The 14,637-nt window shown below is 42.4% G+C and overlaps 1 protein-coding gene across 3 annotated transcripts in view; it reads right to left on the bottom strand.

Moving 5' to 3' along the window:
- Positions 1-14,637, bottom strand: part of THSD7B (thrombospondin type 1 domain containing 7B) — a 420,171-nt gene that overhangs the window by 230,650 nt on the left and 174,884 nt on the right. For all 3 annotated transcript variants that reach the window (XM_069982655.1, XM_069982658.1, XM_069982657.1), the window contains one exon: positions 13,927-14,172. In XM_069982655.1, coding sequence (XP_069838756.1) covers positions 13,927-14,172 — 246 coding nt within the window. The remainder of the gene's footprint in view (positions 1-13,926; positions 14,173-14,637) is intronic.

The following is a 14,637-nucleotide window of genomic DNA, read 5'->3' as shown; positions in this document are numbered from 1 at the left end:
TCACCGCAAAGCAGCACGAAAAGTCATTCGAACCCCACTGACTTAGTAATAGCTACCACAAAGAAACCTCCCAGGTGTTTTTAACCCCACTAACAATGGATTCTTCATCAAAAGCACCACCAAAAGACATAAAGCGCATTTCAAGCTACATTACCTCTAATTCCTGGCTACCGCAATGAGACGTCATGCATGGGCAGGGTTATGTGGGTTTTGCACCACAATCCCTTATTATAGCTACAACGATGAAACATAAAATATGATTCAAGCCCCAATAACCTCAACAGATGCAAATAGGACTGGAGACCCCCAGATGGCTACTGTACAGGAACATAAAGCGCATTTCAAAAGCTAATGGCTCCTGTTCATACCCACCAAAATGACATGTGAAGTGCGTCACTACATCACTATGCTACTAATCAGATACAATACAGATACTAAGCCATAGATCCTGGTAACACCAGCCCACCATCAGCAGACCACCAGCCAATGTTATTTGGTAGTAGATGTTGGGGAGGAGGAAGGATCAGTCATGTTGAAATTGAACAAAGGCGATTGTTTTGTTCTCACGAGAGGTAAGCCACTGTTAGAAGTGTCTGGCATTGGCTTACAATGTGTATACATATAAAAGTCGCCCAAACCCGACATATCAGGCTGACTGTTGCGGCGCTCCAGTGCCCAGTTCCCGCCTCCTTCACTGAGTGGCTGAGCGGACCTGAGACGTCACGTCTCGTGCCTGCGTCAGACACCCGGAAGCGGTCGGGAACCGGGCACCGGAGCGCCGCGATGCGGGACCCGCCACTGGAACCGAAGAGGTGAGAGGACGTCTTTTCCCTCGGCCACCTCGTCCCCCCTCGTCCCCCCTCGTTCCCTCGGCCACCTCGTCCCAGCGCAAAAGTGCCCCCACGCTGGAGTACCCCTTTAAGTACTGTATACTGGGAATGAGAGAGATAGCTGTTGGTCAAACTTATTTAAAAAAATAGAGAAAAGGCGGTCGATTATGATATTTAAAAAACATCCGTTATTGCCGCGACTTAACTGACTGCAATGGCAGTGCATTGAAGTCAATGGAAAGATGGACGTCCAATGCACACAATGTATTGAATAACAAACGTTTTTACCGCAGACGTCAAAATAATGAACATGATCGTTATTTCCAGACGCCTTTTGCAAACAGCTGACTTTTTTATTAATTGTTCACACACAGTTTTTCTTTTGTCACCGTTCTTTATCTGTTTTTACTATTAAATTCAATGGACTTTTCAATTAAGACACACCCAAAGGGCAACTAGTAACCCCAAACTAGAATAATGTACCAACACCACTCATTGCACTAAGGGAAGACTAAAAAAACCGTTGTGTGAACATAGCCTAAGTGATACATCCTTCTGGGTATCACTCATAGGACATAGGACAGCATAAACCTACTGACAGAGTCTCTTTAGGGTGCCTTTACACCTACTGGATCCACAGTGGATTTAGTCCCATTCATCCCTATAGAGCATTTACTCGCAGCGGGATTGACATCCCACTGTGAGTATGTGCGATAACCCCCTGCCGCCCGCAGCCCGCTGCCGAGAGCATACATTACCTGCTCAGCGACACGGCCGCATGTCAGGCTCCCGGCTCCGGTTCCACTCAGCTGAGCAGGACCAATGGGAGCCGGGAGCCTGACATGCAGCCGCGTCACTGAGCAGGTAATGTATGCTCTCGGCAGCGGGCTGCGGGGCTGCGGGCGGCAGGGGGTTATCGCACATACTCACAGCGGGATGTCAGTCCCGCTACGTGTATCTGCTCTATAGGGATGAATGGGACTGGATCCGCAGCGGATCTCGCTGCGAATCCCCAGTGTGAGATCCGCTGTGGATCCGGTAGGTGTGAAGGAACCCTAAGGGTGGCTTCGGATGGGAGTGATCGTTGTCGTCAGAAATAAGCATTCATCCCTCGGCTATTACAGTTGTATGACCTTCTTCATTGTCTTTCCCCCAGTTAGAACATGTGCGTATACAGTATGGGGGAGATTTATCAAACATGGTGTAAAGTAAAACTGGCTCAGTTGCCCCTAGCAACCAATCAGATTCCACCTTTCATTTTCCTAAAAGTCTGTGAGGAATGAGAGGTGGAATCTGATTGGTTGCTAGGGTTTCACTTTACACCATGTGTGATAAATCTCACCTATGTGTGTATAGTTGTATCGCTGTAGGCCGAGCTATTGTGAACACATGGCCACTTGTACTATGTTACCATAAAACTGCTGACGCTCCTCAGTCCTTTGTCCTGGCCTGACTTTCTTTCCAGCCCATTCATACAGATGGCGAGCTGGTGGGACATGAATCCAAGGCCTCATTGCTGTAAGGCACCAGTGCTAAACGCTGTGCTGCCCATATGTACACAGCCTGCCATTACTCATATCTCCTCTCCTAATTGCTAAGTAAATAAACCGGGCCTGGAAATAGCATAATCCACCTCCCCGCACACAGCCGTCCCCAAGCACCGTTCTTTAATAGTCTATCCAAGTAGCAATCCCTCATTTCTTAATGTTTGCAATTACATATCAATTGCCTATTTACCTTATTCATTTCCTATGCCTGTTCCCGGCTCGACATGTACACGCTCCCACTAATACAGATTCATTTCTCCGGTCTGCGGAAGGTGCTGACAATTTATAAATAAATATAATAAAGATAATAATTCCCACAAAGAGATGATTATATGATCGGAGGCAACATCCGGCAGCAGCACATTAGACCCCGCTCACTATTACAGGCCGCACTGTGCAGGTGGATGGAACCAGCGACACTATGGCATCTCACAAATTAATATCTTAGCAGCAGCGTTTGTTTGGTCTCTGGTAAATAACTCACACACAGGTTTTTTTTCATAGAGAAACATTAATACAAACATATAATTACAACCATGGCGGAGAGTTTTCCTTTTAGCGAACCTGCAGGCTTCCCGAGTCACTGGCAGCGGGGTGTCATTAACTGAGGAAACAGCTCAATCTGATGATCTGGTAATGACTGTAATTTAAGGGAAATGTACTAATGCTGACAGCACTACAACACTCCACAGAGGTGTTTTTTTTTTTCATCACTTGCACTGCTATAAAGCAAAGTGAAACAGTGACAAATGAATTTGTTTGCAGCTCACAGGGGGTCTATGAAAATCACACGGATCGAGTTCATCTGCCATGAAGAGTTTGACTTTTTAAGCAATTTTACGTCACACTGATGTTGAAGGGATGACTGGTATACAAAATACACTATACATAACCACTGTAATATTACTCAAGGTACATAACTATAAGAATGTATCTACTGTATGCACAATAACTACTATAATACTGTTCCTTTGTACAAGAATACAACTACTATAATACTGCTCCTATATACAAGAAAATAACTACTATAATACTGTTCCTATGTACAAGAATACGACTACTATGATACTACCCCTATATACAAGAATATAACTACTATAATACTGCTCCTATATACAAGAATACAACTACTATGATACTACCCCTATATACAAGAATATAACTACTATAATACTGCTCCTATATACAAGAATATAACTACTATAATACTGCCCCTATATACAAGAATATAACTACTATAATACTGCTCCTATATACAAGAATATAACTACTATAATACTGCCCCCTATGTACAAGAATATAACTACTATAATACTGCTTCTATATACACTGATATAACTACTATAATACTGCTCCTATATACAGGAATATACTACTATAATACTGCTCCTATATACAAGAATATAGCTACTATAATACACGAACTGGAGAGAGTGGAACGGCTGCACATCCCATCTATGGCTGATACTAATGCCGCTAGGCCTATATTAAAAATCAACACCAGAGTGTCTGTATATGAATTGATCAAGCCATATTGCCCCGTGTACCACCGCGCAGGTCCTCTGGTCCACACGGGTCCCTACGCTAACTCCACACCGTGTCGGTCAGCGACCGCCAACCCCGCAAAGCGTGCACGTGCAGGGAAGGGAGGCCATGGAACGGCCCTGCCACCCCAATGTCACAGGACCAGACCCAAAAAGCCCCACCAAAACCCAGCCAGCACCACCGGCGGGGAAGGCTGCCCCCAAACGACACAAGTATGGATATGGTATTACACTTACCATTGCTGCTCTCACAGAATGGGGAAGACATAGGGTCCAGACATGTGAGCACAGGCATATCCTGCTAATTTTGGTCATGTGGGTCTTATAAAGGAGTGCTAGCTGTTCAGAGAGGGAGAACTGTAAAACACGAACTGGAGAGAATGGAACCGCTGCACATCCCATCTATGGCTGATACTAATGCCTTATGATACCTTATGATACTTATGCCTTATGATACCTTATCCAGACTTGTGCTGCTTGGGGGCGACCTTCTCCGCCGGCGGTGCTGGCCGGGTTCTGGTGTGGTGTTTTTGGGTCTGGTCCTGTGGCATGGGGGTCGCAGGGCCGTCCCATGGCCCCCGTTCCTTGGCTGTGCGCGCCTGCGGGGTTGGTGGCCACTGACTGGCACGGTGTAGACTTAGTGTAGGGACCCATGTGTATCAGATACCGGCACGAGGTACATGGGGCAGTATGGCTTGATCAATTCATACACAAAATTCTGATGTGTTTTTTTATTTAGCCTAGGGGCACTAGTATCAGCCATAGGTGTGAGGTGCAGCACTCTGTTTCTTCCCTGAACCGCATAACTACTATAATACTGCTCCTATATACAGGAATATAACTACTATAATACTGCTCCTATATACAAGACTATAACTACTATAATACTGCCCCCTATATACAGGAATATAACTACTATAATACTGCTCCTATATACAGGAATATAACTACTATAATACTGCCCCCTATATACAGGGATATAACTACTATAATACTGCTCCTCTATACAGGAATATAACTACTATAATACTGCCCCTATATACAGGAATATAACTACTATAATACTGCCCCCTATATACAGGGATATAACTACTATAATACTGCTCCTCTATACAGGAATATAACTACTATAATACTGCTCCTATATACAGGAATATAACTACTATAATACTGCTCCGATATACAAGAATATAACTACTATAATACTGTTCCTATACACAAGAATATAACTACTATAATACTGCTCCTATATACAAGAATATAACTACTATAATACTGCTCTTATATTCAGGAATATAACTATTATAAGTCAGTCTCCTGGCTTTTTCACAATCTGCACAAAACTTCTAACCCTGAGGCTGTAGAGGATTACACGACCTTTTATAATCACTGGAGCTGCCGAACGTTCCACATACTAGAGAAACATACAATTAGACATATAGTAGAACAAGCCAGGAACATAACAAAGGAGGTAACCTGAAGCTCCAGGGCCCCATTGGATATTGTGATAATAATACAGGTCCATCAGGCTCCGGGACTCTTGGTGCACATGTAACCTCCGCACCCCTATAGATAAACCCTCGGTGCACAATAACTCACAAGCACTACATATTGTAGCAGTATTGAGAAGAGTTGTGCAGAATGATATATATATACACATATATATATATATATATATATATATATATATATATATATATGCACACGCACTAGACTGATTTGCTGTAGACACCACGTCTACCACTGTATATTTCCCCCCGGTATGGATGTATATGCATAATGTTGTTGTTTTTTTATGTATACAATGTAATGATGTCTCCTAATCCTGACAGTGCAATAATATGGCGCGGTAGAGAGCATGAGTGCTATCAGGCAGGGACGTGTATGGTAAATGGCATTATATGGAGCCGTGCAGATATCGGATTACTCCACAAATCAGAAGAATTAATTTGGGATAATATGTCACCTAGGAGAATTCTCCGTATATCTCTAATAGGATTTGCTCCGAGATATCATTAGGATTGGCGCTCAAGGTGGATGATGTTATTCTTGTTTCCTCCGACTAATTATTACTAAGTATATGGAAAGAAATATGGCCGCCCGGTCTCGGAGGACGGTTCATTATGGATTGGCCTCGGAGTAACTACTGGTATAGGAATAATATCTGTGTATTGGCTATTTTCAGCTTCCCCTCCTCCACCTGATGTTCTCGCCTACCCACCATCATGTACGATGAAACCTTCGCCACCCCCTGCCCGTTGTGTTCCTATAGTGACAGTAGAGCAGCTCTCACCTGACTGTGGTTCTGTTCCTGCTCATTCATGGTCATAGTCATGGTCAACTTAGATTATTGCCCTGGCCATGGCAGAAGGGGTTATTGGCTCCCCACATGGCCCTCATCAACCACCGTACATACTCTTACCTGCCCTTTAGATTCCTGTATTATATTTCCTAATCTTTAATATCAGGGGGAATAATATAGGAATTTAGCTATCCTGGTATGATGGGAATTGTAGTTTTGAAAAAGCTGGAGGGCCGTGAGTTTGATACCTGTGCTCCAGACCATCAGGGGAACAAAAATGAACTCCTCTGCCTCTTCTAATCTAAACCACCAGGGAAGAAGGCATTAATCCTTCCTTATCCACTACCCTAGACCACCAGGACAGCTGTTATTAGCCCCTTCCTTACCCTAGACCACCAGGACAGCTATTATTAGCCCCTTCCTTACCCTAGACCACCAGGACAGCTATTATTAGCCCCTTTCTTACCCTAGACCACCAGGACAGCTTTTAATAGCCCCTTCCTTACCCTAGACCACCAGGACAGCTATTATTAGCCCCTTCCTTAATTATTCCACCAACAGATCTGACGACAGATTATCTGCCAAAGATTTAAAGCCAAACCCAGAAACAGACTATAAACAGAGAACAGTTCATAAAGGAAAGACTGAGATTTCTCCTCTTTTCAAATCCAATCCTGTCGTCAGATCTGTTGGTGGAATAGGGCCTTTACCCTAGACCACCAGGACAGCTATTATTAGCCCCTTTCTTACCCTAGACCACCAGGACAGCTTTTAATAGCCCCTTCCTTACCCTAGACCACCAGGACAGCTATTATTAGCCCCTTCCTTAATTATTCCACCAACAGATCTGACGACAGATTATCTGCCAAAGATTTAAAGCCAAACCCAGAAACAGACTATAAACAGAGAACAGTTCATAAAGGAAAGACTGAGATTTCTCCTCTTTTCAAATCCAATCCTGTCGTCAGATCTGTTGGTGGAATAGGGCCTTTACCCTAGACCACCAGGACAGCTATTATTAGCCCCTTTCTTACCCTAGACCACCAGGACAGCTATTATTATCCCCTTTCTTACCCTAGACCACCAGGACAGCTATTATTATCCCCTTTCTTACCCTAGACCACCAGGACAGCTATTATTAGCCCCTTTCTTACCCTAGACCACCAGGACAGCTATTATTAGCCTCTTTCTTACCCTAGACCACCAGGACAGCTATTATTATCCCCTTTCTTACCCTAGACCACCAGGACAGCTATTATTAGCCTCTTCTTACCCTAGACCACCAGGACAGCTATTATTATCCCCTTTCTTACCCTAGACCACCAGGACAGCTATTATTAGCCCCTTTCTTAACCTATACGACCAGGACAGCTATTATTATCCCCTTTCTTACCCTATACCACCAGAACAGCTAATATTATCCCCTTCCTTACCCTAAATATACCTATATATGATCCAATAGATGTATATCCTAGGGTCCTCATGCACACTAAAATACCAAAACCAAAAAAGAAGAAGAGGGGGGAAAAAAACCACCCCACTAGCAAAACATGCAGGACCAAAAAATCACAATATATATATATATATATATATATATATATACTCACCCAGTGGTATGGTGGCCGTTGCACTAAGGACATATGGGTAGTATCTAAATAAGCACTTTATGGACTATGGATAAATTTAGATAATTACATGCCCAATGCCCAGTGCTTCGTTTGTGTAAATTAATTTATTACCTCTGTACTTTGTATACATATTGTTTTGTACAATTTACCACCACTATTGTTCTGGGGATCTGTTTATGTGTCAGTTCCTTTACTGTTTTAAACTTTTGCTTTGTAAATACATTTTTCTATGTATGCAAATAAAGATAAACAATATATATATATATATTTTGTGATTTTTTTTTGGTCCTGCATGTTTTGCTAGTGGGGTGTTTTTTTCCCCCCCTCTTCTTCCTTCCTTACCCTAGACAAACAGGGAAGCTGCCGTTAGTCTCTTCTTTACCCATAACCACCAGGGTAGATGGAATTTACTCCTTCAGTACTAATTTTAAGTAATTTCCATAAAGGGTATAAGTAGCTGTTCTGGGGGATCACAAGAGGTCAATTGTCCCTAGGATGAATGGAATGGCAGTATATAGGCTTGGTCATCGTTCATGGAATATTGTCGAGTTTAGCTCTCAGAGTTCGGAAGTCCCATAGAGAATGAATGGAGCATTAGCCCATTCACTCAGGTCACGGCTGATCTCCGTTCTCATGATCAGAAGAGGTTCCAGTGGTTGATCAACTAGTTACAGAATAACTTTCACCCTACATTACCCTTGACCACCAGGGAAGCTGGGCATCTGAAAAATACTTTATATCCACTTTGCCATTCTGCAATGCCATAAGGCCTCCTACGTCCGCATCTCCGCACCCTGTGGCTCTTGTCGCTTCTATTGAGTCTTGAGGCAGCGGTGCTTGAACTTGCACCTCGTTCTCCAACAGAATTATTCTACATTATCTCCACTAGACAAATACTAATGCAAATAATAAAACCATTCCCGCAGCCCCTCTCGGCGGAGATATGGTATCTCCCGTCTCACTAATATTTCCATGAATACAGTGAACGCCGACACATTTCTAAAAAGTACAACTTTTCATTTCTAATCAATAAGCATAATAACTTGTTATCTCTTCTAACTTCTCAATAAATTCGTCCTCCGGGAGGAGAAGTAATGTTTACCATGTTTAATAGAGTGAATAAAATGCATTATTAGGCACTTATAGTACATTAGTCTGCAGAGCCGGGAAGCCATCATATTACTACACAAGAAAAGAGATTGCGGAAATTAAAATTGTGTTTGCAGACTGTGAAAATATGCCTGACAGCCAGAGAGTCTTTTATTTAATTTGATGTCATATAAAAATCTTATGTTAAAAAAAAATAAAAAAAATTACAGTGGATCCTCATTGTTCAGAACGGCAACCGGAGGCAGCCAACCAAAAATGCCCAATTCTGGTTAAGCAGGAAGTTGCCCAATGGTCCCTAGACTATAAGCCAGTGTTCCCCAACCTATGGCTCTCCTACCCCCCCCAACCTCCTGGCTCTCCAGCCTTCTAGTCATTGGTTGGGCAATACTGTTTTAACCCTTTAAGGACCATGCCCAAAATGACCCAGTGGACCATGCAAATTTTCATTTTTGCACTTTCATTTTTCCCTCCTCCCCTTCTACGAGCTCTAGCACTTTCAGTTTTCTATCTACAAGGCCGTGTAAGGGCTTGTTTTTTTCAGGAATAGTTGTACTATGTAATGGCGTCTTTCAATTTACCATAACATGTATGATGGAACCTCAAAAATATTATTTATGAAAATATAAATTGGTGAAATCGTAAAAAAAGAATGCAATATTGTAACTTTGGGGGGTTCCTGTGTCTACGTAATGCACTATATGGTAAAAGCGACATGATACTATTATTCTATAGGTCAGCCCGAACACAACCATATGCAGGTTACACAGATTTTCTAATATATATATTTTTTTAATTAAATCCTTTTGTTTTTTTTGCAATTAATTATTAATAAAATGGCCCTAATGTGACTCTAACGGTTTTAGTTTTTCACCTACGGGGCTGTATGGGGAGTCGTTTTTTGCATCATGATCTCTAGTTTTTAATAATACCATATATGTGTAGATTGGATGTTTTGATCATTTTTTATAAATTTTTTTTATATATAATGTAACAAAAAATCTGCAATCCTGGCGCTTTTTTCCCTCTTTTTGTTTATGCCATTCGCGATGACGATCGGACAATTACGCACACTACAGTATATGTTTATTTATTTAATTATTTTTAGATGTTTTATTTATATTATGGGATGGGGGGTGATTTTAACTTTTATTGGGGGAGAGCTTTGGGGTAGTGTAAAAAAACATTTTTACTTTTCTTTTTATACACTTTAAGTCTCCCTGAGGGACTTTTACTTGAAATCAATAGATTGCATACACTGATCACTGCTATACCATAGGCAAAGGATTGATCAGTGTAATAGGCGCTCTCCTCATTGAGCCTGCCTGTGGCAGACTCAATGAGCAGATCGCCGATTTGACCGCACAGAGGAAGGTAAGAGACCTCAGGTGGTCTGACGCAGCTTCCCCTGTCACTTACACTTAAACGCTGTGGTCACGCCGTTACATTTAAGGGATCATAGTAACATAGTAAATAAGGTTGAAAGAAGACAAGAGTCCATCAGGTTCAACCTAGGGAAACCCTACTGTGTTGATCCAGGGAAGGCAAAAACCCCCACGAGGCAAAAAAAAAAACCACGAGGCAAGGCTGCAGCGCGATTACTGAAGCCTGCCATTAAAGGGGAATTCCAGGTAGAGGTTAAAAAAAAGAAACTTCTGCAGAAGCATAACGCATTACTTACCTGTCTATGCCAGTTTTGAAGCGACCAAAAATCCATTTGTTGGGGGGGGGGGGGGGTTGCTCTGTTTTGTGTATCTGTCTTTCCTGGTTTAGCATTTCCCAAAATGCAATGCTTTCCCTCATGTGATCATCACAGCCCCCACCCATTACAATCAGTAAAATTAGTGCAGCAGCTGCTTCTGGCTGGACAGGGATGGTGAATCAGACAGGGGATTGGGTTATCCAGCCAAGCCTCCTATGATATCACGCCCTGTCCCCTGTCTGCAGCATCAGCAAACACACACAATGTGAGACAGAGGCCTGGAAGATTTGTCTCCTAAGGGGGGAAAGCAGAAGGAGCAGGAGACAATGTAAATTTGCACAAGGGCCATTTTTCTTCACTTCCTGGATTTCTATCAGCTACCAGTGTGGCAGAACCGCACAGATATGGTAATACATTGTATAGACACATCTATATAACTTTTAATGTACTTTTAATAGAAAACAAGTTTTTCTTGTCCGGAGTTCCCCTTTAACGGTGAGGGCCCGGCTACTGATTGCAGTCGGCCCCCACCTGTTTTGAAGCGCACTCCACTGTAGAGACCTGTAGAGACAATTGATTGTGATCAAGGGAAGTCCATCCACAAAGACCTATATAATTGTCTACTGTAAGCAGCACCGCTCCAATGAGTGGGAATTATAAGAGTGATGTGACCCTTGACATGTCTGATTATCATATTATTTGGGTCTACTTCGGGGTGAAATAACTCATTTAATGAGGTTCTACAAGGTTAAAAGTTACTCCCTGTCCAGATCATTAGCGATAACCAGCTGGTTGGTGGAGAACAGACTGATGGGATCCTCCTTAAAGGGGTTGACCAGCGAAAATCTTTATCTTTCAAATCAACTGGTGTCAGAAAGTTATATAGATTGGTAATTTACTTCTATTAAAAATCTCCAGTCCTCCTATACTTATTAGCTACTATATTTAATACAGGAAATGTTGTTTTATTTTCAGTCTGACACAGTGCTCTCTGCTGCCATCTCTGGCCGAGACAGGAACTGTCCAAAGCAGGAGAGGTTTTCTATGGGGATTCATAGAAAACAGAGACAGAGTTCCTGTCTCAGCCAGAGATGTCAGCAGAGAGCACTGTGTCAGACTGAAAATAAACACTTCCTGCAGGATATATAGTAGCTGATAAGTATGGGAAGACTTGAGATTATTTATATAGAAGTAAATTACAAATCTATGTAACTTTCTGATATCAGTTGACTTGAAAAAAAAAAAGATTTTTGCGGGACAACCCCTTTAACAACCCCTTTGCTGCTCACCTTAATAGAGCAGCAATGTGCCCAACTGTATTTCTATCTATTCTTTATAGGAATTTTCCGAACATTGCCCAGCTTTTTAGGTATGTTCCAAAGAAGTGTAGACAAAGAATGGAGCAGTGACTAAACATAAGTGCCTCGGCTCCATTCACTCAGGGGACAGTTGACGTTTAAAGATGAATGCATACTCTATTCCAATTGAGCAGCATCTAAATACTGGTGGCTGAAGTTGGATGCAACCCTAGGCAGTCGTGAAAACATGGACAGAGCCATTGGACATGGGCTGTATCCATGTTTTTCTGTACTTCCTAGGTTGGACTCCAACTTCTTCAGCCACTGGCTGCACACTTGGACTCGTGTATGCTCCAGTTGCGTTCATCTCTATTGACCTTTGTTTTTCGTGATTGGTGTGGGTCCCATCGATCAGCAAGTATCTTTTCTGTGGATAGGGAATAACTTTAATCCTGGGATAGCCCCGGAACAATAGTACACTTGTTACCATAGATAACAGCAGCTCCCAGAGTAGTGAGCCACTAAGTGATCATTGGGGAAATAAGAAAATTTAAAGAGCTGAAAACTACTTTAGTAGAATGGTAACCACCCAGCAATTTTAGGAAAAGTTCCAAAGAGAGTCTGTGACACCTGCCAGTAGGTGATGCACAAAGGGTTTATACTTCACATGAAACACGTTTCAATGCTGAACCAAACCATAAAAAAGACGCTGGTCCAGCATCAAAACTTCAAGTCTTTTGTATCATGACTTCGGTAATACAGTGGTACCTCGGTTTTCGAATGCTTCTGAGTTCAAACTGTTCAGTATACGAACAAAAATTTACCAGAACTCGAACTTTACTCGGCATCCAAACGCCAACACTTTCTGGTGTCTGATACTAGTAATAAGTGAACTTGCCGAATGTTTGTTGGACAAACATTGACGAACCCGAACGTTCGCTCATCATTAGTTTTAACCTGTGTGGTTGCAGCGTTGCGCATTTTCAGGTGCTGCCTCTATGACCCTTAATCTTTAGGCTAACCTGACTCCTCCTGTCCCCCTCTAGTGTCTCCCAACACCTCTGAAGTGGGACTAAAGTGTTGTTTTTCAGGTGTGGATCGTGGGTGAATTGAGCCTAAATATACAGTACAGTACAATATTGTACTATGTAAAAGTATTTTTCAATGCTATAATTGAGCCATGTAGTTGATTATTGCTAATTATTGGTATCCTCTGAAATTATACAGAAAGAATAACCTCAGCAGAAGGCCTGGTCTGGCAATCTGGAAGCCCCAGTATTTCTCCAGCAGGGTCACTTTCTAAGAGTATTAGTGGATTAATCTGGACTCTCACGCTGCTCATGGGGCTGTGATGTCCATGCCAGGTTCCAGCTTTCATCTTGGACCGGTCCTGTTGATCAGTCTTCGGTTTGAAGTCTATTACTAACAGTAAAATTGGCTGAAAGGAAATAATCTTATGTCCAAAGAGAAGGTTTCATAGCAAAGACCAATCCTGCCTCCCATCCCGTCCCCGATGGTGCTGGGTTTTGTCAACTCACTAGAGATTAGCGTAACTCATTCCTCAACTGAATATCGCTGGTTAAAGAAGTAGTGTGCCACTCTAGGGAGTCCGGGCAAACGTGGATACACCCTACGGCTTATGGCTATAGCCATGTTTTTCTGGCTCCTTAGAGCTGCATTCAACTTCTTCAGCCACGGCTGTTTAAATACCAAGAAGTCGGACTTGAGCATGCTTGTGTTCTGCTCATCTCTTAAACCTCCCATCCATTATCTATAGTCAATAGGCCAATAACTACCCCCTTTGTTTTCCAGCAAGGCAGTTCCTCTATAAAGAGAAGTTTCCTAGCAAATTCTAATAAACCAAGGAGATGGGATCAACCTGAGCTGGGCTGGACTCTTTCCCTACAAGGGCCCCATTAGTAACAAAAAAAAAAGGATTTGCCGGGAAGTAGATAAGACAGGACATACCCAAGACATGGTGGCTGTCGTCCTCCCGTTTGACATGCCGCCTCTTCTTCCAATGCCGGACAAGGTTTCCCTCCTCCAATAGCCATGTGTTTGACCTTCCTCCTCCTGCTCCTCATCCCAAGGATGGTCCCTTCAGGCTGACAAGTCTTAGAACAGACACTCCATTCAGACCACTCAGAGATTTCACAGTCTCTTGGCATCATACACGACTGGTAATGTAGAGGCATGTTGTCCTGGGTGCAGATACTAAGATGACAAATGACACCAATTATTTTATGCATGCTTTAGTACTAATGTATTATTCATGCGTTATGATAGTCTTCTAAACATTGTCTAACTAAAAAGTGAATATCATTTGAGGTTTCACGTCAAACTATTTTTACATTTTTACCTGCAATACCATGTCTGACCACACGGTGTGCTATTAACAGAAGCATGCCATAAGGAACCATGAGCATAAAGTAACTTCATTACTCTAGCAAAAAAAAAAAAAAATCAACTGGTGTCAGGAAGTTATACAAATTTGTAATTTACTTCTATTTAAAAATTTCCAGTTTTCCAGTACTTTTCAGCTGCTGTATGTCCCGAAGTAATTGGTGTGATGTATTCTTTCCAATCTGACACAGTGCTCTCTGCTGCCACCTCTGTCCAGAGCAGCAGCAAATCCCAGGAGAGAACCTTTCCTGCTCTGGACAGTTCCTGACACGGACA

This window comes from Dendropsophus ebraccatus, chromosome 9 (genome assembly GCF_027789765.1).
Source record: "Dendropsophus ebraccatus isolate aDenEbr1 chromosome 9, aDenEbr1.pat, whole genome shotgun sequence".
In the NCBI taxonomy this organism is placed as follows: domain Eukaryota; kingdom Metazoa; phylum Chordata; class Amphibia; order Anura; family Hylidae; genus Dendropsophus; species Dendropsophus ebraccatus.
Note: the sequence above shows the minus strand (reverse complement) of the source record. Positions and strands in the feature narration are given on the sequence as shown.